General features: G+C 46.7%; 1 protein-coding gene across 7 annotated transcripts in view; it reads right to left on the bottom strand.

Moving 5' to 3' along the window:
* The window catches only part of SH3GL3 (SH3 domain containing GRB2 like 3, endophilin A3), a 134,771-nt gene that overhangs the window by 29,795 nt on the left and 80,911 nt on the right, over positions 1 to 24,065 (bottom strand). For 3 of the 7 annotated variants that reach the window (XM_086711712.1, XM_086711711.1, XM_086711713.1), the window contains exons 2-6: positions 22,687 to 22,755; positions 17,240 to 17,312; positions 14,398 to 14,541; positions 10,249 to 10,382; positions 6,100 to 6,258 (exon numbers count right to left, since the gene is read on the bottom strand). In XM_086711712.1, the coding sequence (XP_086567838.1) occupies positions 6,100 to 6,258; positions 10,249 to 10,382; positions 14,398 to 14,541; positions 17,240 to 17,312; positions 22,687 to 22,755 (579 nt within the window). Of the gene's footprint in view, positions 1 to 6,099; positions 6,259 to 10,248; positions 10,383 to 14,397; positions 14,542 to 17,239; positions 17,313 to 22,686; positions 22,756 to 24,065 lie in introns of those variants that run through there. The other 4 variants (XM_086711715.1, XM_086711716.1, XM_086711717.1 and 1 more) reach the window with 4 other exon arrangements.

The following is a 24,065-nucleotide window of genomic DNA, read 5'->3' as shown; positions in this document are numbered from 1 at the left end:
GGGCATTTTCTAGCTAAGTCGAATCAAGAAACTAAGTAAATGAAACTGTTCTCACGTAAGAAGCGAAATCAGCGACAGAGTGTGCACCAGGGCAAAGGCTTGCCTGCTCCCTAGATGTTTTTGGCTTTTTTTGTTTTTTTTTTTTGTTTTTTTTTTTTTTTGCCATCAGCACAAAATCATCGCCCTGAAACACAGAGCAAGAAGGAATGAACCATACAGCCTCTGGCATCTCTCGTTCCCATGAATCACAACATTCATGAAGTTAGTGACCAAAATACAGTGGATGTCAAAAAAACGAAGTCACGTAAGAAAGCCCAGAAGACCTGGGGAGGCATGAATCGAGGAAGAGACTTCTCCTGTGGGGCCTGGGAGCTTCCCTGCTTCCCCAACGTGTCTGAGCAGCTGCTATGCAAAAGCAGGGTTCCTTAGGCTGATGTCGGCCAGCCTCAGAGGCAGAACCTCTGCGTTGAGGTGACGAGGACCCCAGCACGAGTCCCATGAACTCCAGAGGACACACACCGAAATTAATCCCCCTCTTCCAAAGATTCCCCAAAGCCTAATGTATCACCTCCAAGTCCTAAGTAGCTCTGGGGCAAAGTCTGCCCTGCTCATTCACCCCTACATACTCACCCCATAAAACCAGCCATGGATTCATTCACCTTCAAAGACCCCAGCTGCTCCCATCTGTTGTTCCAGACCAAGCTTCAGCTGCCTATTCGTTCACTTTCCTTACCCGCGCCCAGCATTTTAAACATGGGTTCAAATGCACACTTGAGCCATCCGTTCCGCTTGTGCCCCACTGTGATCAGCATCTGAACGAGGAAATCCGGCTGCGTTACACTGACCATACCACGCCCTGGGGCTAGAAAAGCAACAAGCCAGGCCTTAAATTTCCCCAAACCCAAAAAACAAAACAAAGACAGCCGAGCCCCTACAAAATCCTATGGATCTCTTAAGTTTCACCTCTTTGGCTTTGACGTTCAAACAAGTCCAGTGCCTCGGTCTAACTTGACCACAGGAGAACGCGCGGCAGAAGGAACTCTCCTCCCGACGGTGGGAGAGCTGCGATCTGGGTCAACTCTGGGCCACACCTCCCCATCTTCAGTAAAGTTAGTTTCTATTTTAATCCGCACTTTGAAATATGTTTGACGTTTCTCATTTTCAAAGGAACAGCGAAAGAGCTAAGTGAATATTCCTCGAAACATATCGGGGGGGGGTGGGGAGCAGGGAGGTGCAGACGGAAAGACTACCAGCTGTCCTGTCTGGCTGGCTAAAAGAGGTTGGGCGATCTAGAGGTGCCTTTGGAACTATTCATTCTCTGGCTGACTCCGGGAAGGAAAGGAACCCCAAGGCCCCTCAGAACCCGGGAGGGACTGCAGTGGGGCACGGCACCTGCTCAACACAACTCCTGCAGAGCTGGGACTCCGCTGCAAAGTCTCAGGCTGACAGCGAAGCCACGCGGTGTCACAAGGGGACCATCTGCCCCTTTATGCCAGGACAGGGAGGATTCCAGGCCATAAGCGGCAAGGTGTTTTGCGGGTGGCCTCTGCCTCCCATCCCCAGCTGGAATCAAACACCAGGACAGGCAGAAACATGGCAGCGATAAAGCCAGGCCCTGCGAGGGCCTGTCCAGAAGGTAGAGCGTTTCTTCCACGGGCCACACCACTCCATCTGTTGACTCGGGGAAGGTCACTGGGATGAGAAAAGAGGTTTCATTCCGCTTCCGCTGAGACCGGTGCCACCCCTTTGCTGGCGTCACCTTGCAAGTAAGGTGTGACCTCATCCCGTGGAAGGGTTCGCACGACACACGCAGGGGAGAACCGCCAGACAGCTGACTCCCGTCTCAGAGTAAACTGCCCTGGCCATCCAGATGGGGGCACATGTGAGGCACCTGAGGCAGGAAACTCGACCAGACTTCCCAGTAAGCTGACAGTGAGGGAGGAGGAGGCCACACGAGCGACCAGGGGAACCAGAACAGAACCAGGAAGAGCTTGTGGTGGAGAGGAAAAGGGCCTTGAACTAGGGTCTTGAACTAGGGGATCAGCTGGATTATGTGGGTGGGCCCGGTGGCATCACAGGGTCCTAGAAGAAGAAGGCAGGGGGGTCAAAGAAGGTGATGGGAGGAAGAGAGGAAGAGGTGTGAAGATGCCAAACGGGGGGCTTTGAAGGAGAAGCAGGTGCCCCTGGCGGGTGGGAAAGGCAAAGACGTGGCTGCTTCCCTCACACCCTCCAGGCAGAACTCAGCCCTGCCAGTATCGTGACGTGAGGACTTCTGACCTCCCGTCTGGAAGGCGGTAGGTCTGTGTTGTTTGAAGGCACACGCGTGCGGTGATTCGTTACAAGAGGAAGAGGAAACTGCTACTTCTGAGCTACTTTAGTCTCTCTCAAAAGAAGCAAAACCTAGCAAGGGAAATAGCCCTGGTCAGGGTCCCCTGTTCACGGGGGACGGGAGCTGTTGCCTTGAGACTTACAGGAACCCAACTCCGTGGGGAACGTGCCCGCGTGGCTGAGCCTGGGGACTTCACGGCTGACTCCACCCCGCGCCGTGGTTCCTCGCTCTCTTCCCAGGGGCGAGAGGCCGTGCATCGACTGGGTGTCGCCCGGGGGTGCACTCTACCTCAAAACCCTCTCTTTAGCTGCAAACCAGTGGCCGGTTATAAGCCAATGAGGCTGCCGGGGGTTCTGAGCCGTGGGGATGGAGGCAGAGTGTAGACGTCCCCATACTACTGTGCACTGGGAATACAGGGGTTCCCGGGCGGGGCGGGGCAGGGTGGTGGAAACCTGAATGAGCTCTGAGCCACTGGCTGGCCAGTGGGCCAAGGGCAAAGGATTAGGGCTGAACCCAAAGGAAGAAGGGCTCAAAGGCTTACAGACTGTAATAAGGGCAGCTCTCTATCTTGGGGGGGTGGTATGGAAGCAGGACTGTGAACTGTCCTCCTCAGAATCTTCAGAAGTCAGTTGCCAGGACTGGTCAGCAGCCAGGTAGGTGGGCCGAGAGGCACGTTCTGAGGGCCACAGCACGAGGAGAGATACTGGGCACGAGTAGGTAATGCCCTACGCCCAGATCTCTGGAGTCTGCAGCGTGCTTGGCATGCCTGAATGAGGGAAAGGCACCTGTTCTGGAACGTGACAAGCCGTCCCCTTTCACGACCGAAATGGCACGTTTCCAAGGGAGGCCAACTTCGATAGGAATCGCTATCATCAAAGTGACTTCTTGCTCTGTCGTCTCAAAGACCTCCACTCTTTCTGAATTCCTCGGAGAAGCTGAAGGAGTCTGATCACAAACAGATGCCCTTTCCAATGGGGCAAGAGCTTTATTCAGAGTTTCTGAGAAAGTCTGAGCAAGCCAATGACAGCGGTAGCCGACATAACAGCCTCTTATACTTCTATTCCCCACTTCGTATTTCCAAAGGGTGTCTTGCCTGCACTTGTTCACGTCGGGCCCGATACCTGTAGGTCGAAGCGACTCTCCAGGGGCAAACAGCTGAGCAGAAGTGAGACCAGAACCAGATTTCAGGTCGTCCACTCCTGGCTGGGAGCTTTCTTTCAGCGAGTCCGGAATTTCCTAATGTACCTTATGCCACATGGCACCCGTCCCTTGAAATGACAGCAATAACGATGATGCTGTAGACAAGCTCTGTGGCCAAACAAGTTTGAGAGACTTCCCAGAGTATCCTGCCTTAGCAAGCTCATAGAGATTAATTTTTCACATTATCATATAAAGACTCTGAAAAGTCTGGTGACAAAGAAGGCTGCGAATTTTGTCTCCGCTATGGTCCGCCAAACTCATCTGACCACAGAGACGTTATTAGCACAACCTGCTACCTCCTACGGGATGAGCAGACACAGGTACGAGGGGTGAAGTGGCAAGGTTGGACGTGGGGTTGATGACCCGGAGAGAGCAGGAAGTCAGGGTCCTGAGGGCTGCAGACCCGCTGGACCTGGCCTGGTTGTAGAGAGGGGCCAAGGACGGGGCTGAGAGCTCCACATACGTACGCCTCCTCCCTCCATGCACTGGTTTCCCCGTCTTCCCCCACCAAGTCGCCCGCTGTTGATCCCCAAACACAACCACCTCCGCATTAGCATGGCAGGTCCAAGGGCTAAACTGGGGAAGATTTCCACGCCTCGTCTCATCAAAGGGACTGCCCAGACACACGGACACAGAAAAGGACAGGGCGGTCCCCTTCTGGGTCTGCCCGCTGGTGCCCCACGAACAGAAGGAAGGCAGCCTTCTGAGGCTCACACAGTCAGTAACTTGCGGGTTTCCTCAACTATAACCCCGGGAAGGGGAAAGGCAAAAGCAGGGGTGTCGTCACACAGGGGACGCCCCTAGGACCCCATACGCTCTACCGTGAGCACTCAAGAAATGGCCCCCTTGCCACTGTCGGCATCGCCATCACCAGCCACCTCTTGGGCACTACCACCGCCACTCCCGCAAGAGTCAGCAACCAGAGCACCCGGCTCACCACCGCGGCTAAAGGCGGCCACGGGCAGGAGGGCAGAGAAGAGGAAGGAGCCCAGTCCCAAGGCAGCGGGACAGTCCCCAGCTGCCAAGGAGTTCGGTCTCCTCCCACTTCCACGGCTGGTTTCCAGGAGCTCTTGTCAAAGGACAGGCCAGAAGGCGCAAGGCCGTCCCCAAAATGAGCCAGCACAGCCCGTTGGCGGAGGCGTGGACCCAGCCCTGAGCTGAGGGAGCAGCACGTCTGATGCACGAGACTCAACTTCAGAGTTCAAATCCGCCACAAACAGGCACAGGACGGGAAGGGCAACGCTGGCAACGGCCTGGTAAGGATGACGTGCACCTGACATGCTGCACTTCAAACCCACTTTCTCAACACGTCAAAGAATCAAATGCAGCAATCGGAGACAAAACCAAAATCGCCTACTGCCTGGGGACAATCTCAAGAGGCAAGTTCTACTTTTAAGGGAAAATAAATAAACAAGGAAAACAGCCAACTGTGTAGACCTCTTCCCACTTCCTGTAAGATGTAAGCGCCCTGATAAAATGTTAAAAGGAGAAACATAATAGAGGGTGCTTTTCAGCACTCAGGTTTAATGGACGCGGGGATTTTCAAATTGTTATCTCTGAAACTAATGTCTTGCTAATACTGACCATACTAATCCGCCCCCCATGTCACCACGGCAAATAAAAAAGATGCTCCGTACGTTCTGTCTGACTTGACTCAAAAGCGCAAGACCTTGATGTACCTTTTAATAAACTATTGTAAGTAGAACATGGTTTTGCAGATAAATAAATCCTCTGACTTGTCTCCACGGGTTTGAAAGTTCAGCAAATGGGGCCCAAAGCTAAGGCTGGGCCAAAACGGCTCAGGGCATCAGCAAGGCCAGCGTCAGGGCAGGGACGCCACACAGAAGCAGGTGGAAAAAGGCAGTAACGACAAACGCCCAAGGACTCGTCAGTGAGGCAAAGAAGGGAGGCCTTCGGCTTTCATGGTGCCCCGGTGGGGATTGCCATGCCCCTCAGGGATGCCGAATCCAACTTCACTTGAACAGATAAAATAAAAGCTGGTGGTGGCAATTACAGCACAACAGGGTATTCGCGTCTCTGAGGGATGTGTGTCCAGACCTTCATCATTCCTGAGTTCACAGGTACCGCTATGGTACAGCTGAACAACGCAGGTCACGCTTTTATATCCTGCATGTTCGCGATGACAAGTCAGGGCACCGGAGAGCCTCTCCTCCTCACACACCTGCCTCACAGCGCGCTTCTCTCAGTCTTAGCAAAAGCGCACGTTACGCATGACGTGGGCCCCGCGTTCCACTGCAAAGTCACAATGCTATGGCCCCAAACACAAAGGCCGGTCTGCTATGCAAGTCCCCAAACCATCCCCCTCCCCGGGGCTACCTGGAGCATGTCTCCGGAACAGTCCTGGGATAAACAGGCCTTCTTGAGATCTGAGGTCTGAGTTGGGACTTGCCAAATGTCTGAAGCTATTTCTGAGGCAGGACATAATGGTTATGGAAAATTCTGGAAGCTCTCGTAAACTAAGGCTCCAGAGCTTCTCAACATGTTGATCCTACTCATATGGTCAATGTTTTCATTCACATTAAAGTCTCCTGGTTGGTTTAAATACTTACATCATTTTCTAAAAAATTAAACATGCTTCTTTCAGCCAACTCCTTTGACTCTTCAAATTTTTCTACCGCTTGTCTGACTTCTTCATCTGGTATCTTACCTACTCGCTTCTTTTTATAATCATAATCCAGGCGGCGGCCTTCCAGCTTTTTCAGGTGGTGCTGAACAAGACAAAAGAGTCTTTCAGAGAACTGTACATTCAAAACACGGGGCAATGAAACTTTTGTTATTTCCATGATCACAGCCACTGCTTCCGGGTGACCTAAATTCTAGGGGGAGGGACGCATCTTACACGTCTGTGTGTCCCCAGCATCCACTAGAGGCTACCCTTACTGACAGTCCTCAAGTCATGGGGAATGGTTAGACGGATGGACGGATCAATGGACGGACAGGTGGGTGGAGGAAAGGGTGGGTGAATGGATGCATGGATAAATGGATGGCAGAATGAATACCTATATGAACATAAAGACACAGTATCAGCACTCAGATTCCATTTCCCAAAGTTGTCTATAGGGCCCCTCACTTCAGTTCTCTAATAACACATCCAGATAATTTCCAGCCAATTAACTCTGCCAAAAACATTCATGTTTCCTTTGGCACAACTGTCAAGTCCTTGCCAAAAAGGAGATTATAAAAGCACAAATTTCTAGTAGCCCCTAGAATACTTAGGCGTCTCCCATAAAGTTCCCAAACAATTACAGAACAAGTTGAATAAATACCACCAGTGAACATGTACACACTGAGAAACAGACACTCACAACCTCTGGAACGGTGAAATTTCTTTAAAAAAAAAGAAAAGAAAAGAAAAAAAGAAAAAAAAAAAGAATCTCTAACAGAATGTAACAACTGTAAATATCAGACGTGTGCATTCACGGAAGGGGCTGCCTTGTGTGGTAGTAAGTTCCCCCATCACAGTTTGTATTCCAGCAGAGGGATCCCATGTCAGAAATACTGTCGGCAGGACAGCTGTATGGGGCAAGGCATTATGCCTACAATCCTTGGAAAACAGGTATCTGACATCAAACGTACACACAAGAACAGGCCATCCCAGCGAAGTATGCAGGTAACATCACTTAGCACTTTAGTGAATGAAACACACCGGTTCCACTTCCATAATGAAGAGGTGAAGAGAGCATATGGGATAAAAACCCAGAAGCATCTTTCCTATGTGCTCCGTGACTCTGGGCAGATCTGTGACTCCCTCTGTGCCTCCGTGTGTGGCTGTAAAACAGGGGTGATGGCTGCTGACGGGCCAAGAACTGAACCCACAAAACCCCTTACAGATAGAAGTCAGCCGTGTGTTAAATGGGCAGGTTCCCCACTCCTGAGGTCTGAGACGCAGCAGCACGGTCGAGACTATGAATGGCTTCTGAGTAGTAGACTCTTAACTCTCGATCGTTCTAGGATTTAAGTGTAGCTTTATAGCATTTCTGTATCAGATGGCAGCTGAGTAACAAGGAAGCCATTTAGAGTACTATTTTGCTGCATGGGGAATGCCAACACTTAAGTACAGGTGGATTTTGCACACAAGTCCGACCCACATTTGTGTCCACAGCCGGCTCTGAAGCAGGTCAAACGGAAGACCTACATTGTGGGGCGGACTTGTGGTTTTCCTCAAGGACGACAGCACGAGAAGAAATGGTGTATTACATCTTTCAACAAAGGGGGCATTTGGTTTTAAGGTTCGGCATTTGGAAAGGCTGTTCTGGTCCCCCCTGTCCCCAGGACACCCCTCCTTCTCTAGAGTCATCTGTTCTTTAGTAATTTGGAAGCACAAATGCCATGCTGGACATCGTGGCCACAAAAGTGGACGAGGCAGGATCCTTACCCCCGAGGCGCTCAGTGCCATCATGTGGGGAGCGCAGGAGCCCCTGATTCTGTGAGGGGAGGGCAGGGGCTTCCCAAAGGGAAGAGCGTCTGAGATCTGAGAGGTGACATGACTTAGCCAGGAGGGGAGGGGAGGGGGAGAAAGGCCAGGAACAGAGGGACAGAACACAGCAAAACACCCCGGGGGGCTAAAGGTAACAGTAGGAAGGGGCCGAGGTCAGGCCCCAAAGGGCAGGAGAGGCCAGAGAATCCGGCCCCAGAGGGCAGGAGAGGCTGGAGTGGATCTTCACTCCCCCTCCCCTGCGGGCAGCTGCCGACAGTCTGCGTCTCAGGAAGCCTGCTCTGGGTGTGGTGCCGGGAGTCAAGGGCTGCTGTGTGGATGTGTCCAGATGTTAACTGAGAGGAGGTGATAGAAAGGGAGAGAATGGAGATTCAGGAGAGAGGACAATGGATGTGGCAACAGACTCCGGGGTCCAGTGGAGGACAGACCTCGGAGGTCAGGAAGGACACTGCTTTCCCTGACATGGATGGGACAGAGACCACGAGTAAGGGGCTGAGGGGGGCATTCTGGAGGGGGGGCAGCAGAATGTTCTTGGGAGTCCCTGAATGGTTGCTTTCGTTTTTCATTCAACCTTCCTGAATTCCAGGCATCCAGGACTCTCCGTCTGGGAAACCTAGAACAGGGCCCCAGCATCTGCCTTTCTAATGTGATGCTGATGCTGACGGTCCAGGGGCCACCCCATGACATGCGCCGTGCCCGGAGAAAGGAAAGGGAGGAAAGCGGACGGGGCACCTGGGTGGCTCACTCGGTAAGGCGTCTGACTCGATTTCAGTTCAAGTCATGATCTCAGGGTTCATGAGATCCAGCCCTGTGTTGGGCTCTGTGCTGACAGCACGGAGCCTGCTTGGGATTCTCTCCCTCTGTCTCTGCCCCTCATCCCCCCAACCCCCAAATAAACATTAAGAAGGAAGGAAGGAAGGAAGGAAGGAAGGAAGGAAGGAAGGAAGGAAGGATGGATGCCAAGGTTCAAATGACTTCCCAGCTGGCTTGGACTTGCATTCAGATCACTCTTGAAGATACCTGGGGGCAGGTCATCGGGGCAGCTGGCTGCCCCGCCAGCGTAAAGTCAACACAGGCTGCCCCGCCAGAGTACAAGTCCAGTGAGGCAGAAATCTCAACGCTGTTTGTGCACATACGCACAAACACCACTAAGCAAGAGGCACATGATCACCTACAGGTCCCTGAGAGCTCACATGTACGCTCTGGAAGGCCACTTCTAACAGTTTTCCAAACATGAAATGTCAATTCCTGTTTATTGGTTTCCTTGAGAAGCAGCACAAAATAATCACTACTGGTGCCAAGTATCAAAAGATATGACTGACACCGTTGTGATTTTCATTATCAAAAATCCACTACAAAGTTATGGGATCATTTTGTTATGTGAGAAGTGGCTGTGGAAATGTGCTCCTTTATCCTGGCTTCTAGCCGGCTTTAATAAGATAGAGAACAGGGGTGCCTGGGTGGCTCAGTCGGTTAAGCGTCCTACTTCGGCTCAGGTCATGGTCTCACTGTTCATGAGTTCAAGCCCCACGTCGGGCTCTGTGCTGACAGCTTGGAGCCCGGAGCCTCTTTCAGATTTTGTGTCTCTCTCCCTCTCTGCATTTCCCCCATTCATCTTCTCTCTCTCTCTCTCTTCCTCTCTCTCTCAAAAATATATAAAAACCCTAAGAAAGTAAAAAAAAAATAAGATACAGAATAAAAAGCTAAGAGGTCCCGGGTCTCTTTCCCAGTGAGCCAGGTAAATAGGAGTTATTTTTTTCACCACCCACAAGACGATGCTTTCACGGAATCCCTACAGAAACACTCTGATGGTTTTAAATATGAACTTCACTTTAAGTAGCAACGGGTACGGGCTCTGGGCTGATGGCTCAGAGCCTGGAGCCTGTTTCCGATTCTGTGTCTCCCTCTCTCTCTGCCCCTCCCCTGTTCATGCTCTGTCTCTCTCTGTCCCAAAAATAAATAAACGTTGAAAAAAAAAAAAATTAAAAAAAAAGGGGCGCCTGGGTGGCGCAGTCGGTTAAGCATCCGACTTCAGCCAGGTCACGATCTCGCGGTCCGTGAGTTCGAGCCCCGCGTCGGGCTCTGGGCTGATGGCTCAGAGCCTGGAGCCTGTTTCCGATTCTGTGTCTCCCTCTCTCTCTGCCCCTCCCCTGTTCATGCTCTGTCTCTCTCTGTCCCAAAAATAAATAAACGTTGAAAAAAAAAAAAAATTAAAAAAAAAAAAAAAGTAGCAACGGGTAGATTTAGAGCCCGCAAGACTTACCCCAATCTCTTTTAAATCTTTGTCTTGTAGTAACTGAAGTGGATCAATAAAAGTTTGCTTTACGTTAATGTCAAGAGAGTCTTTCACCTCAGCCATGAGCTTCATGGATTCACCGACTTCTATTAATGCACTACCTTGAATAGAAAATACAAATTAAAAAAGGGTCTTCGGCAGGGTCCTCGAGGTTAGCGGTGATACTGACTTCATTCTTTCCCAAACGTTTGTGGAGGGCCATGGAAACAAGCGAATCACCCTGAGACTGCTGAATCCTGACTCAGAGAAAAAAAAAAATTTTTTTTTCTGAACGTCTTATTTTCTGTATTTTCCTCTCTACGTTCTGTAGTCTGCGCTACAAAATAAAGGTAGGAGGCTCAGACAGACCGAAGCATTTACCCTTTTGGCCACTAGATGGGGATAAAGCTCCTTTCTCAAACTGGTGACAGGCACACTGCTTTTCGAAGGTCTGTGCCGCACCCCATCAGTTTACCAGAGACCTACAATAACTAGTACCTGCTTTTGCTAACTGGAAGAAATCCAAAGAGGATTTCTGTGTTCACCAAAAAAGAAAAAAAAAAAAAAGACGAAAATGAGAAAACATTCAGCCCCCGCTTTGCAGTGAGCCACTAGAGGCAGCCCAGACCCCAGGTAGTGAGAACTGAACTGTGTACAGAACATTGGCATCAGCCCCCCGTCCCGGCAGCTTTGAACTGCGTCCGTGAGCATCTGAGCTTTGCCTCGATTTTATTCTGTGCACGCATTAGCAAGATGTATCCTAAGATGTCAGAAAAGTGTAAGAGAGCCTGTTTTGGGGGGTCTGGTCATGCTCAAAACATTTTCCACATAAATTAACGGTAATTTCTTTGCTTTACGCCATTTTGGTTTACAAAAGGCTTTACAATGGCAATGCTCTACTTTCGGAGAGCAGGGAAATCTGTAGTTTTGTGAACTGGCACCTAGGGTTCCTTAGAAGCTGGAGAACAAAATTGCTCTTTGTAAACTCTAAAAAGGATTCATTCATCAGGGCTAAGTGTCAGGGAATAAAGATTACAATAGAAATAAGGGAACAAAACCTCTTGTCAGCTTCTAGCTCCTAGATCTTGAGGTCAGTCCCCAGAGCCTTCAGATGGTTCCGAGGCTCCTTACCCTTTCTGATGTCAAAGAAAGCCTGGCCGTGTCACATGGGACGGCCTTTCAGCGGGATGGGCAAGGCCTTCTCTTGCGATGAGCCCCAAGCCAGCCGCGCTTGGCCTTGGGGGCTGTGACCGGCAGGTGTTGCTGGCCTGCACTCTGGCATCTCAGTGTCAGCTGACCCGCAGTAATGTGCAAGCAGGAGTCCTGGTAGCGGAGCAGAACGAGAGGCCGTTTCTCTAAGAGGCATCTCTGGGACATGAGGCACCAAAGCAAACTATTTTTCCTGTTTTGGAGTTTTCCAAATCGACCTCGTGAAAATGTAGTTTGGGGTCTCTCAACTCCCAGGCTAGAAAAAGACCTTAGGGGCCAGCCCAAGAATTCACATTTCTAGCAAATTCTGACCTTCAAGATGTCACACCTACTGGTCCAGCCATGCATAGTTTATTCACCTGTAACACAGCAATAGCGATGAAGCCTCACCTCTTTTTTTGTTTTTAAGAAATGAACTAGAAAACTAGAAGTGGAAATTTAGTTACGCTAAATTACCACTGGTCAGAATTCCACTGGTAGCTTCATCCCTCCTAAGTTTCCTTAACTCGCTCTCCATTGTCAGGTTCTAAATCATCCCAAGGTAAAGAGGAGACATCCCTTCCTAGCCCAGGGACTCTTTCCTGCCCAACTGGTTAGAAACGGAGGGTACTGTTTCTGACCCTCGGCCACCACTGCCCAAGCCACAGAGTGTCGAATTTGGCTTTGACAGAAACATCTCCGTGTATTGTTTACAGTAAGATAACCAAGGGAGATTTTAGTTAAGCATATTGAAATATACTTTTAAATTACAATTCTTAAAATACGACACTGGAGCAAAAACAAGGTACAGACCAAGAAAACAGGAGAAAAAAAAAAAAAGATCAGAAACAAACTTAAAATATAAAAATTTAGTCTGTAACAAAACGTTTCTCTCCAGAGGGGAAAGGCTGAACTTTTCAATGGAGTATTAGGACAACCAGCTACTTACTTGGGAGAAAACAAAATTAGGACCCTACTGCACAGTATCTGCCCATTAAAATCAGGAGCTTGGAAATTTAAAGGGAAGAAAAGGAAACATGTTTCGAAAGAAAAGTATGAATAAACATTGACACGATTTGTGGGGGTGGGTGGGTGGAAAAGTTTTTCTAAACAAAGCAACAGGGCCATAAACCATAAAGGAAGAGTTAGGCCATAAACCATAAAGGCCATAAACTATATGAAAACCAAAAGCTCCTCCGTTTCAGTGGCCTCCGTCCACAAGGTCAGAAGGCGAATGCCTACGTGGGGCGTAACTTATAAGGCAGACCAAGAGCAAATGTCCTAACCCTTGAAAGAGCTCGCCAACCAGTAAGGGGGGGAAATGAACGTATTAATGAAAAAATAGGCAAAAAATACAAATATACATTTCACAAAAATGATGACAAAGAGGAAAGAAATCTACCTTACACATAATCCAAAAGGTGAAGTTAACACAGCACTAAGAGATCAATTTTATACGCTATGTATCAAAGTACCTGTGATTCAGAAGTAAGCTAAAAAAGTAATTCCCACAATCAATAACTGTGCTGGGAAACATACTCTCACATACTCCTGGCGAGAGTATCAAACTGGCACACCCCTTCTGGAGGGCCCTTTGGGAATATGGTTCAAAAATCTGAAAAAAACACGCATATTCTCAACCCAACAATTTCACTACCAGGGATTTCAATCCACGAACATAATCTTGGATATCCCTAAAGATTATGAAAATGGTTTTATAAATGCTATGTAAAATTTTTTTACGTACAGAAAAAAGTATCTAAATATCCAATAACTAGGGTTGACTGAACAAAGTCTGCCATGAAAGACGGGTTATTATACAGCCGTTAAAAACAGTATCATAGGGGCGCCTGGGTGGCGCAGTTGGTTAAGCGTCCGACTTCAGCTCAGGTCACGATCTTGCGGTCTGTGAGTTCGAGCCCCGCGTCGGGCTCTGGGCTGATGGCTCAGAGCCTGGAGCCTGCTTCCGATTCTGTGTCTCCCTCTCTCTCTGTCCCTCCCCCATTCATGCTCTGTCTCCCTCTGTCTCAAAAATAAATAAACGTTAAGAAAAAAAAGTTTAAAAAAAAACAGTATCATAGAAGATTAATCATTTTATGACATGGATCTTGATTCAGTCGATAGAAATAAGCAAGTTACAAAAGGGTATAAAGGTAGAGATACCATAACTCCATTTTAATTTTGTAAAGGTGTACGTGACTAGGGATGAGAATAAACCTTGTGAAGGTGTACGTGACTAGGGATGAGAATACACAAAGGGCTGTGAAGGTGTATGTGACTAGGGATGAGAATAAACGTTGTGAAGGTGTATGTGACTAGGGATGAGAATACACAAAGGGCTGTGAAGGTGTACATGACTAGGGATGAGAATACACAAAAGGTCCATCACCAGATACGTGATTGTGGGTGATGTCAGCACTTCCTTTCTTGTATTTCACTAGCTTATATTTTCTAAGCCTTCTGCAACGAACGTGTATTACTTGGGTGATATAAAAATAATAATAATAAAGCTTGTTAACATGAAGGTATTGTGGGGTGCTTGGGTGGCTCAGTCAGTTGAGTGTCCGACTCTTGATTTCAGCTTGGATCATGATCTCATGCGTCGTGGGTTCAAGCCCCACATCGGGCTCTCTGCTGTCAACACAGAGCCTGCTTGGGTTTCCCTTTCTCTCTCTCCTCTCTCTGCCCCTCCCCCTACCCTGCCCCCTCCCCCGGGGCAAAATGATCCCAGGTGATCTGTGAACAGTCACCGAAGGTGCAGCCTCCCCCCTTTGCCTCTCCCCCTCTCCCCCAACACACAAAGAGCCCCCAGGCAATCTTCGAACAGTCACCCAAGGTGGAGCCTCCCCACTCCTCTCTTTGTCCCTCCCCTTCCCTCCCCCCTTCATTCACACACACACTCACACACACACTCATACAAAGCGCTCCAGGCGATCTGCAAACACTCACCGAAGGTGGAGCCTTCCCCGAGTTCCCTCCCGTACTTGAGCATACAGTCGCCCAGCAAGCCTTCCGTCTGCGGGTACCCGGTGGTCTTCACCTGTCCTCGGATCTTCGACACAGTGTTCAGCATCCCTAGCTTAGCTCTGTATGCTTAAAAACATTGTCATTTGTAATTCCTTAAAATGACAAGGCGGAGTGACAGGTACATCACATTTAACAAATGACGCCAAAACTGAGGTCACCCCGGTGGGCAAAACGTGGGACACCTGGAGCATCTGAAAGGGACTGTGTGACCTATTTCACCTCTCACATGATTTTCCAGATTCTTTTTCCAAGTGGCCGGGCGGTGGGGGGAAGAGGGGGTTGCTAAGCAAGGGGAAATGGAAACGACGCACACGCCGTTGACTCCGAACATCAGAAGTGTCCCCGCTGCACAGGGACACACGAGCAGGGCCTGCAACACGCACGCCCAGAGCCAGATGCCAGTACCGGGGAGGCGATCCTTCCCGGGGACCAACAGAACACCAAGGACGGCATCGCTGAGGTGGATGTTTCAAACCACCAAAAGGCCCCTGTCACCCTCCCTGTCCCAAGAATTTATTCGGAGTGATTATATTCAATATCCTGATGAAGGGCTTTGGCGCACTCCCATTGAGGAAGAAGAGCCAACGGGAGGAGACGAACTCCTGCTGAGTGAACAGGAGTCTGTGTTGATGCTCCACGGTGCAGGTCAGATGCCCTGCCACGAGGGAAAGGACGGGCGGCCACTGCTTCTCAACTTCTCTTCCCCGACTCAGGCCATCAGTGCTTACTGATCCCGGCTCTGTGTGACACACAGCGCTAACTCCTCCGGCTCCAGAGGGACCCAGGACAGCGGCTGCCCTACAGGAGCACAGAGCTAGTCGCTGCGGGACAGAATATACGAGATGCACCGGGCAAATAAAGTGTGGTGTGACCATAACAATATGCTGAATACAAATAGCAAGATGTGCCTACAAAGTGCAGATATCATGTCAACAGTATAGAAGGTGGGATGTTTATGGTACAGAACCAACAGATAAAGAGGAGGCCAGTCTGACCTAAGCTGAAATTAAAACAGGATGAATCAGGGGGCGCCTGGGGGGGGGGGGGCTCAGTCGTTAAGCATCTGACTTCGGCTCAGGTCATGACCTCACGGTTCATGAGTCCAAGTCCCACATCAGGGAAGCACGAGCCTGCTTTAAGTGAACCTCGCTTCTCTCTCTCTTCCTCTCTCTGCCCCTCGCTCACTTGTGCCCCCCCCCAAAACAAAACAAAACAAAACCAGGATGAATCAGGAGAGATCTATGGGAAAATACGACTATGAACTGAATACCAAGCTAAGAACCTGGGCTTTTATTCCCCGGGCTAGAGAGCGAATCACGTACCAGCTTGTGGCGTCTGTGATAACTCCAGGAAGTAAAGAGGTACGCTTTCATTTTCTTCTACTTTAATAATCACACTTGTTTTCATGTGTTCTAGGCCAGTGCCTCTCAAACTCTTAAGGTGCCTACAATTCACCCGAGGATCCTGTTAAAACGCCAAGTCTGGTTCAGTCTGTTTGGGATGAGCTCAAGGCTCTGCGTTTCCCAGTCTCTCGGGTGTGGCTGAGGCTGCTAGTTCGCGGACCACACTTTGAGGAGCAAGGCTTCAGACACTTCTGGTGCCAGCCTGTTTGAATCTTGCCTGCCTCAGCTTAAAAGCAGTTTTCTTTCTGGTCCCTGTGCTCCAATAGCCACACGCAAACGTGGCTCTTCCTTCCCACTTCCAGGGTGGGGACTGGGAGGTGGCAGGCATGTGGCTGACACCCACTAAACTGGCAACGGCCAGAGGCCTCTGTCCTTGCTGGCCAACCCCGCTCCTACCCCATTCCAACGCCAGCTCTGAGGATGGGATCTGGGTCCCAGGAACCGGGAAAGCCCCTCTGCCAAGAGGAAGCCCTCGCTAAATCTGTGCTGATTTATCGGGAAAAGGAACTTACATAGCTCATCTCGGACACTGAGGAGGCCAGAGAAGAGAGGCAGGAGTGCGGCCCTTGAAATTACAAACCTCTACACAGTTCCAAAGAATTCTATACCCGCCAACCTCCCTGGACGCAGTTTTCATAAAATTTATGTTTTGAAATTGTTCCTGTCTAGATTTTCAGGTGGTTGGGTCTGTAGGAGAGTCCTAACGCCCAAGGGAGTCACAGCGACTCCCTGCAAATAATACGTTCCTAAAAAGGAAGGCAGTTTGGGAAATTTGCAGAATTCAAGGCTTGGGGGCCCTGCCCCCTGTCGGTTTCTGTCATTTACAACCCAGGAAAAACCCATCAAGGGATGCTGCTTCACAACCACGGAACTAAGAACCTTCTGTCGAGAAGCTGATGCAACAAGGGGCCTTTTCATGCTGCTTTTCCTGCTTCATTTCTTTAGCATCCGAGCTACAAAGTGAAATTACAATTTCAATTATACCTTTAGAGCAGGATGACAGATTTTTTTTCTAAAAGAGGAGACGCCTGAATAAGAAAACATACCAAACATTCAGTGGGTCTCTGAGGCATCTCCTAAAACATGTCTTTATTGAGCAGCGCCTTGCTGCTAAGACCAAGTCTCTATCCACATGATGTCACCATAGACCACGGGATTATCTGCTCTGTTTCTCATCAGCTAGGACTCCCTGAAACTACCTTCGGTCGCTGGCGGCTTGACTTTAAAAAACTGAAATGCATTATTCGGACACAGAAAACACTGTTTCTAAGTTACGTCAGCCATATGCCAAGCAAACATGGGTTGTTAGTCTATGACAGTGAATGAACAATAGACTATGTCGAGACATTTTCTAACTTTACCTGGATTTGGCTGAAGATACTCTGTGGCTTTCGAAAGAATTTCTGCAACAGCTTTATTGGTAACATCTATTTTCTTTAAAAAAAAAAACAACAACAACACACACACACAAACATAAAAATGTTGGTAAATGACAAACAACGAATTCACAGGAAAACAGAGGTAATATGCGTTAATTTAATATGTATAATACTATTAACAGATTTTAATCCAAATGAATTTCAACATTTTGGGGGAGAAGCAGTTATTTTTCTCACTATGATATTGGGACAGCTCTTCCTCCCCATGATGTTGGAGAACATTCATTTCATTTTCTTTTTAACATACAATGAGCGGTCATGTATTATTTACAAAACTCAGACGAGTTACTATGCTCCACTCGATTACTGGACATACCTGAAGGCCTCTCCAGCCAACACCAGGCATGTCTCAGCCCAACTTTCCTTATTTGCTGGGCGTACTTGAGTGTCTCTGCTTATAAGGACTCCCTAATAGCAATTCACATTAGAAACTACGGCAGTAAACCAACAACGAAAGAATCATTCTCCCTAACATTACCACTCACAATCGACACCCAAGTGTCCTGTGGGCAGATGTTAATATCAAAGGTTTTCTATGTTGAGACTGAATCTTTCCCCCCACAAAACCATTTCTGGACACTGGCTACTGGTTAGCCCAACACCGAATGTGAGAATATACAATAAAGTTAAACAGGCACGTTTCAATAGCTTCATTTCATACCATCAACAGCCTGAAAGAAAATATAAAGGAAAAGGAGATCCCATTCATAAGAGCAACATAAAAATACACAACAATAAGGAATAAATATAAGGAGAAAATGTACAACATCTATCTGAAGAGCCATGTTCCTACACGGGAAAGTTTAACTGTGCAAAGATGTAAGTCCTCCCCCAAATCAACACATAAAATTAATTCAAATCTTATGTTCCTTTTAATTTTTTCTTTTTTGGTTACAATTTGGCAAATTAATATTAAACTTAGGTTCACGCCGCATACTACAGACTGGATCACAAATACAGACCTAAAAACAGTCTACAAAGGCACTAAATTACACAGAAGAATATTCCCAAATACAGGGGTGGGAAGAATCTTCTAGGCACAACACAAAACCCAAAATTCTGACCCTGTAAAATTAAAGACTGAACAGTGAATAGATGTAATAACACCAAGTCTGACAAAAGTGGCAAAATGAAACAGAAAGGAAACTGTATGAAGGACCCATGCTTAGCGTCCAGGATTCTCAAAACTCCCATTTAAGAAAAAAAGCAGCAAATAAAACAACCCAATTGGAAAGGACAAGAATATAAACTGGCAAGAAAACAAACGGGGAAAAATACAAGTTCAAACAGTTGACAAAATATCCAGAAAGACTGTAAATCAAAAAGGAGATACTTTCCACTCAACAGATTGACAAAAAAAAATTTTTTTTTATTAATCCGACCCAATATTAGGTGTCATACAGGTATGGAGGAGGGATGGGCGCTTTCACACACACTGGGAGTGCAAAACGGATCAAGGGACAAGAACCTATTAATGGGCAGACCTCCAGGGACCTAGCGTCTGGAAACACACCAGCCAATGGCAATGACGTAAAAGGATGTCAGGCCATTCTATGTCTATTAAAAACTGAAACCAACTTGAATTATAAGCGGTAAGAGACTGGCTAGGTAAACTGTGAGACATCCAAATAAAGGAATTCTCCTGAATCACAAGATAAAAAAAAAAAGGGGGGGGAAGCTCCATATGTACTGGGAAGATGCCCACAGCACACTGTCAAGGAAAGAAAGCAAGTTGTAGAGTGATTTATAATACAAGAAATTCATTTTTGTAGTTCAAAAATCTATGATCTGGTCAGGGTCAGAAGCTTCCAACCAAGTGAGCTCAACCAGCCTGAAATTGGATTTGTTCCCATTAGCTGAGCGCCTAAATTCGGGGCCCCAGTAAGGTTTAAAAAGACAGCACGTAAATGATGAAGAAACGAATCACACCTGTATTACTGATGCACACACACCAGCTGTGCGTATGTGCACCAGGCCTTGTAGCGAGTTTTGTAAGCTCTGAACTCTCTTGTGTGTTCGATTGTTTATGAAGATTTTTGAAATGTTTAAGAGAATATGATCACCCAAACGTTTGTATTATTACAGTCTCGAGAAATTTAAATGCTCTGGAAAACGCTTTTCTAAATCTGATGTGACGTTGGGGCGAGTTCCATGCATTGCATTTGTGATTCTAATTTGCAATGTCTAAGGGAATTTGCTTAATTATGTAACTCGAGATAAATGTTTAAGGATTTAACCTGTTAAGCCTATGACTTAATGGAAACTAACACGAAGATTAACTGAAAATGATTTTTATGTTGAAATTACTAAATTTATAAATAAGATTCGTAAGTCCAGCTTAAGCTTAAGAAAAACTAGGTTTTAGGTTGGTAACTTTCCAGTTATAGAAATTTGACAGTAATTAAGTGTTCCTTTCCATGTATCCAACCCTCTTCGGACATGAAAAGGTACCAGGAAATCAGGAGCCATCTTGGAAGGGTGACAGTGAGATCTGGGGCAGGGGTACTTTCTACTTCAGATCCTTCTCTCTTTGGGGGCAAAAAAAAAAAAAAAAAAAAAAAAAAGCCAAGGACCAAATGGCCAAAAACTAACAGCCTGACGTGCCCATCCTGGAACAGCTTCTAGGACAGCCCAGCAATCAAAACTGCAAACGAACGCTTGAGAAAATAAAGAGGACACCCACTAACCACTTTGACAAACATGGGCAATCAAGACGAACACTGGAAAAATAATCCATGTGGTTTAAAAAATGAATGAATGAATGAATGAGTGAATGAATGAATGAATGAATGAGTGAATGAATGAATTAATGAATAGAAACTTCCCTCCCAGAATAACTGAGAATGTCGGGGGGGGGGGGTCGTTCAAGCTGACAAAATGCCACGTGACGGCTTCTGCAAACCATCGTGACAGACAGGTGGGAGTACAGAGGTAAAAATTATTTTTGTGATGTCTACCTGGTGTGAAGGCATCTCTGTTGGCTGATTAAATCTGGAATTCCCTTCAAATGTTGGTGCCCCAAATCCTCTGCCACGGACTATCCCGGACCTCAGCCTCAGCTAGAGGGCTGCTAGCAATGCTGGTTTATTTTTAAATTTTTTAAAGAAGAATCCATAGCTGTCATTATCTCCTTCTTACTCCTTATGTAATGTGTTTGTGCTCCTTAGTCACACTTGGTAGAGGTGGCTTTTTGAAAACAAAATAGTGCCTGGTTTTGTCGTTATTGTTTCCTATTTTATTGATCTCTACAATTCTGTCCTTCCACCTAGAGTGATTTCATTTGCTGTTATTTTCCTAGCTTCCTGGCTTAAATGATTTATTCATTTCCTTCAAACATATATTTTCTATTAAATGTACGTAAGATGTAGCCATATACCGCAGGTTCTAACATACAGAATTTGGTCTCTCATGACCAAATGAACTTTGATTTTACTTGTCATTTCCTCTTTCAACTAAGAATAATCACATGTTTTTCAATTTCCAAACATCCAGAATTGGGAAAGTATACCTTCCTTGTAATTTTTTTAGTTTTTCTGGAGCCTAATGTATGATTGACTATTTTAATTGTTCTAAATGGACTTAAAAAGAATATAGATTCTCAACTTGAGGTCTGTATCTATTTATAAACAAAGTTATGAATCATATTTTGTACTAATCATCTATGAGCCAATCTACTATTGTCAACTTACTCTGTTATTTTATGAGAGGTGTGCGAAATCTTCTACTCTGGACTTTGTCAATTTTCCATGTATTTTGGACAACTTTTACCTTACGTATTTAGATGCCATGTTATATGGTGCATAATGATTCATAACCATTACAATTTCCTGATAGACTGCATGACTGCATCTTTTTATTAACTTTTTTATAACCTTTTCTACTTAGTGTTTTTTGCATCAAATTTTACTTTGACATTACTATTCGTCCTCTACTTCTGTGTGCTTAGGATTTGTCAAGAAATATCTCCATTCCTTTGTCATTTCCATGTCATGTTTTAGGTGGATCTGATACCATCTAACTCATCTCTTCCAGAAAGTCCTTAAAACTTCTGGTCACATGTTAGATATTTCCCTGCTTTTCACTGTTGTAAGGAAATAAATAGATATTACTTTTATATTTCTTCTGTCATTCATTGGGGCTTTAGGAGGGAAAGGAAGTAAACAAGAGAGATCTCAGTCCATCAACTGAAACTGAAATTGCTAAAATGTGTTTATAAATTTAACATTTAAACTGAATCATTTTCTTAGTAATAAAGTTACCTATAATATCTTAACATACCAAGGGATTTTTAAAAGTCATTTCGGGTAGGCCAACGATGTTAAACTATTTCCATGTTTTTCAGTTTTTAGAAATTATGTTTTTCAAAAGCAAAACAAAACGTGCTTTTTCCTCTCAAGGTGCTAACACTTCTAGAAACTTAGCAGTGCTCATCCAGAAAGTAAGGAGCTTCCTGGAAGACAGTCTGGCCAGGGCCAGGTATCCGGAAGATAGGAACCTCCCAAGCCACAGCCTGGGCTTGGACTTCTTCCCCTGTACCTGCTGATAGCTCTACAACCTTCAATCTCCTGTATCCTTGATGTTACACTTGAAGGTAGATGTTCTGCTTTCTCTCTGCCCTCTCTCATCTGGGGAGTCTAATTATTAAAACAAGGCTACGGTTAAAGGGCCCAAGACGAAGGGGAAGGAAACTGAGGAAGCTGAACTATCAGTGGTCCCAGTTCAACCTCCACCCGAGCTATTCCACACAGCTGACCAGGAAACAGGTTAAAGGACACAGATTCTACAGTCTTCCTTTGGAGACTGTTACAATCATTTCTATGACAAGCTCATCATATTTCCTAGGTGCTTTCATATTTTTCATTAATTTTTAGGCATAATTATCCCCAAATCCATGTAAGGCAAGCAGGGCACACATTATCCACCTGTGTCACTGGTCAGAAAAGAGGAAAAAGCTTATCCAAGTTCACGCTGCCAGTTCTCAGAACCCAGATCAATGTTATTTGTTATACAGCTACTACAACACATGGGAACGGAGTCAGAATCTGGTACACCACATGGGTGTATCAATCTTTATGCATTTGAATGGTCTCGTCCCAGAAATATATTTTGATTTTCTAGGATAGATCATCAAAATCATCACAATTACTACGGTCTTTTCCTTGCAATAATGGTTTGCCAAAATTGACCGTCTTTTGAGCATTCTGACTTTTGTCCACTAGAGGGCACCAACTACCCATATCCCATCGCCACCTTAGCGGGTCTTTACATCCCTGGCTGCCGCTCTAATATCCTTTACAGTATCAGTACATCTCATATCACGTGAAAATCAAGTTTGTAATACAGTTGACATTAACAGCGTGCTCTCTTACCCTCTCCATGTCAAGAAATTCGTCATCTAGTTTCGTTCCTTCAACGCCACTTATTTTTTCGCTAAATAGCTGCAGAAATAAACAAAGTAATTGCGTTGTATGATAATTTGTTACCACAATTTCTGACTCAAATTATTACCAGCAAAACCAACAACAACAACAACAAAAAACTTCCATTCAGCTCATTGCATTTTTTTTTTTTTTTACCAAGTCCTTTAAGAAAATCGTTGGAAGGAGTAACCCTATCAAAGGACATGGGAAGATACACATTTTTCACCTGCGCAACAGGTATTAATTATGCAACTACTGTATGTAAAGCACATGGAAGGTGCTCCAGCAGAAACACAGATAAATAAGATCCTTATCATCCGGGAACCCAGAGCGCGGCAGAAGAGTTAATAAACACACACTCGATTACAATATAAGGGAGGAAAAATACGAGCAAAATAGTGCCGGGTACAAATGATTGTCAACACACCAAGTAATAGACATTTCAGTGGTTCAGAGACATGATTCTGAGAGCCTGCAGTGGAGGGGAGGCAGGGAGACACCCAGGACCCACCCAGGACCTGTTTCCTACAAGGCTTGGCATTTGAGCTGCCCATTTAAGGACAAGGGACATTTCCACAGGCAACGCCGAAGGAGCCTTGCTTACAGCATGAGACATCTTAGAAATCCCCCCAAGACAGCAACGTGTAGGATGGGGTTTTGCCACCTTGCCACTCTGATATTTAGACTAGATAATCCTTTGTTGTGGGAGGCTGTCCTGTGCCCTGTAGGATGTTGAACATCATCCCTGGCCTCCGCCCACTAAACGTCAGTAGTGCACAGGCACCCACACACTGACAACCGCAAAAGGTCTCTGGACGCTTAGGAGTCACTGCCTGCGCAGGGCAAACGCGTCCTTCGCCTTAACTATAATGAATAGCGATCGAGGGAGAATGGGGGGAAATAAAAGCTGAAAGGGAGAGAGGCCAGATCACACAAATTCTCAAAAGCCAAGCTAACAGGTCTGGCTGAGAAGTCCCTGAAGATCCTTCAGCAAAGCAGCTCTGGCTGCAGAGTGGGTTGCATCAGAGAACACGGAAGAGGACTGGAAGGGGAAAGTACATCGTTTTCTTTAGAAAATCGCATCAACATAATTTGTTTACATGTTTAAAGTATTTATGTGTGGGACGCCTGGGTGGCTCCGTCGGTTAAGCGTCCGACTTCGGCTCAGGTCATGATCTCACGGTTCGTGGGTTCGAGCCCCGCGTCGGGCTCTGTGCTGACAGCTCGGAGCCTGGAGCCTGCTTTGGATTCTGTGTCTCCCTCTCTCTCTCTCTCTCTCTCTCTCTCTCTGCCCTCCCCCACTCACGCTCTGTCTCTCTCTCAAAAAT

Source organism: Puma concolor, chromosome B3 (assembly GCF_028749965.1).
Source record: "Puma concolor isolate L17-30 chromosome B3, mPumCon1.1.hap2, whole genome shotgun sequence".
NCBI classification, from domain to species: domain Eukaryota; kingdom Metazoa; phylum Chordata; class Mammalia; order Carnivora; family Felidae; genus Puma; species Puma concolor.
The sequence above is the reverse complement of the archived record's forward strand: the minus strand, read 5'-3'. Positions and strand labels throughout refer to the sequence as shown.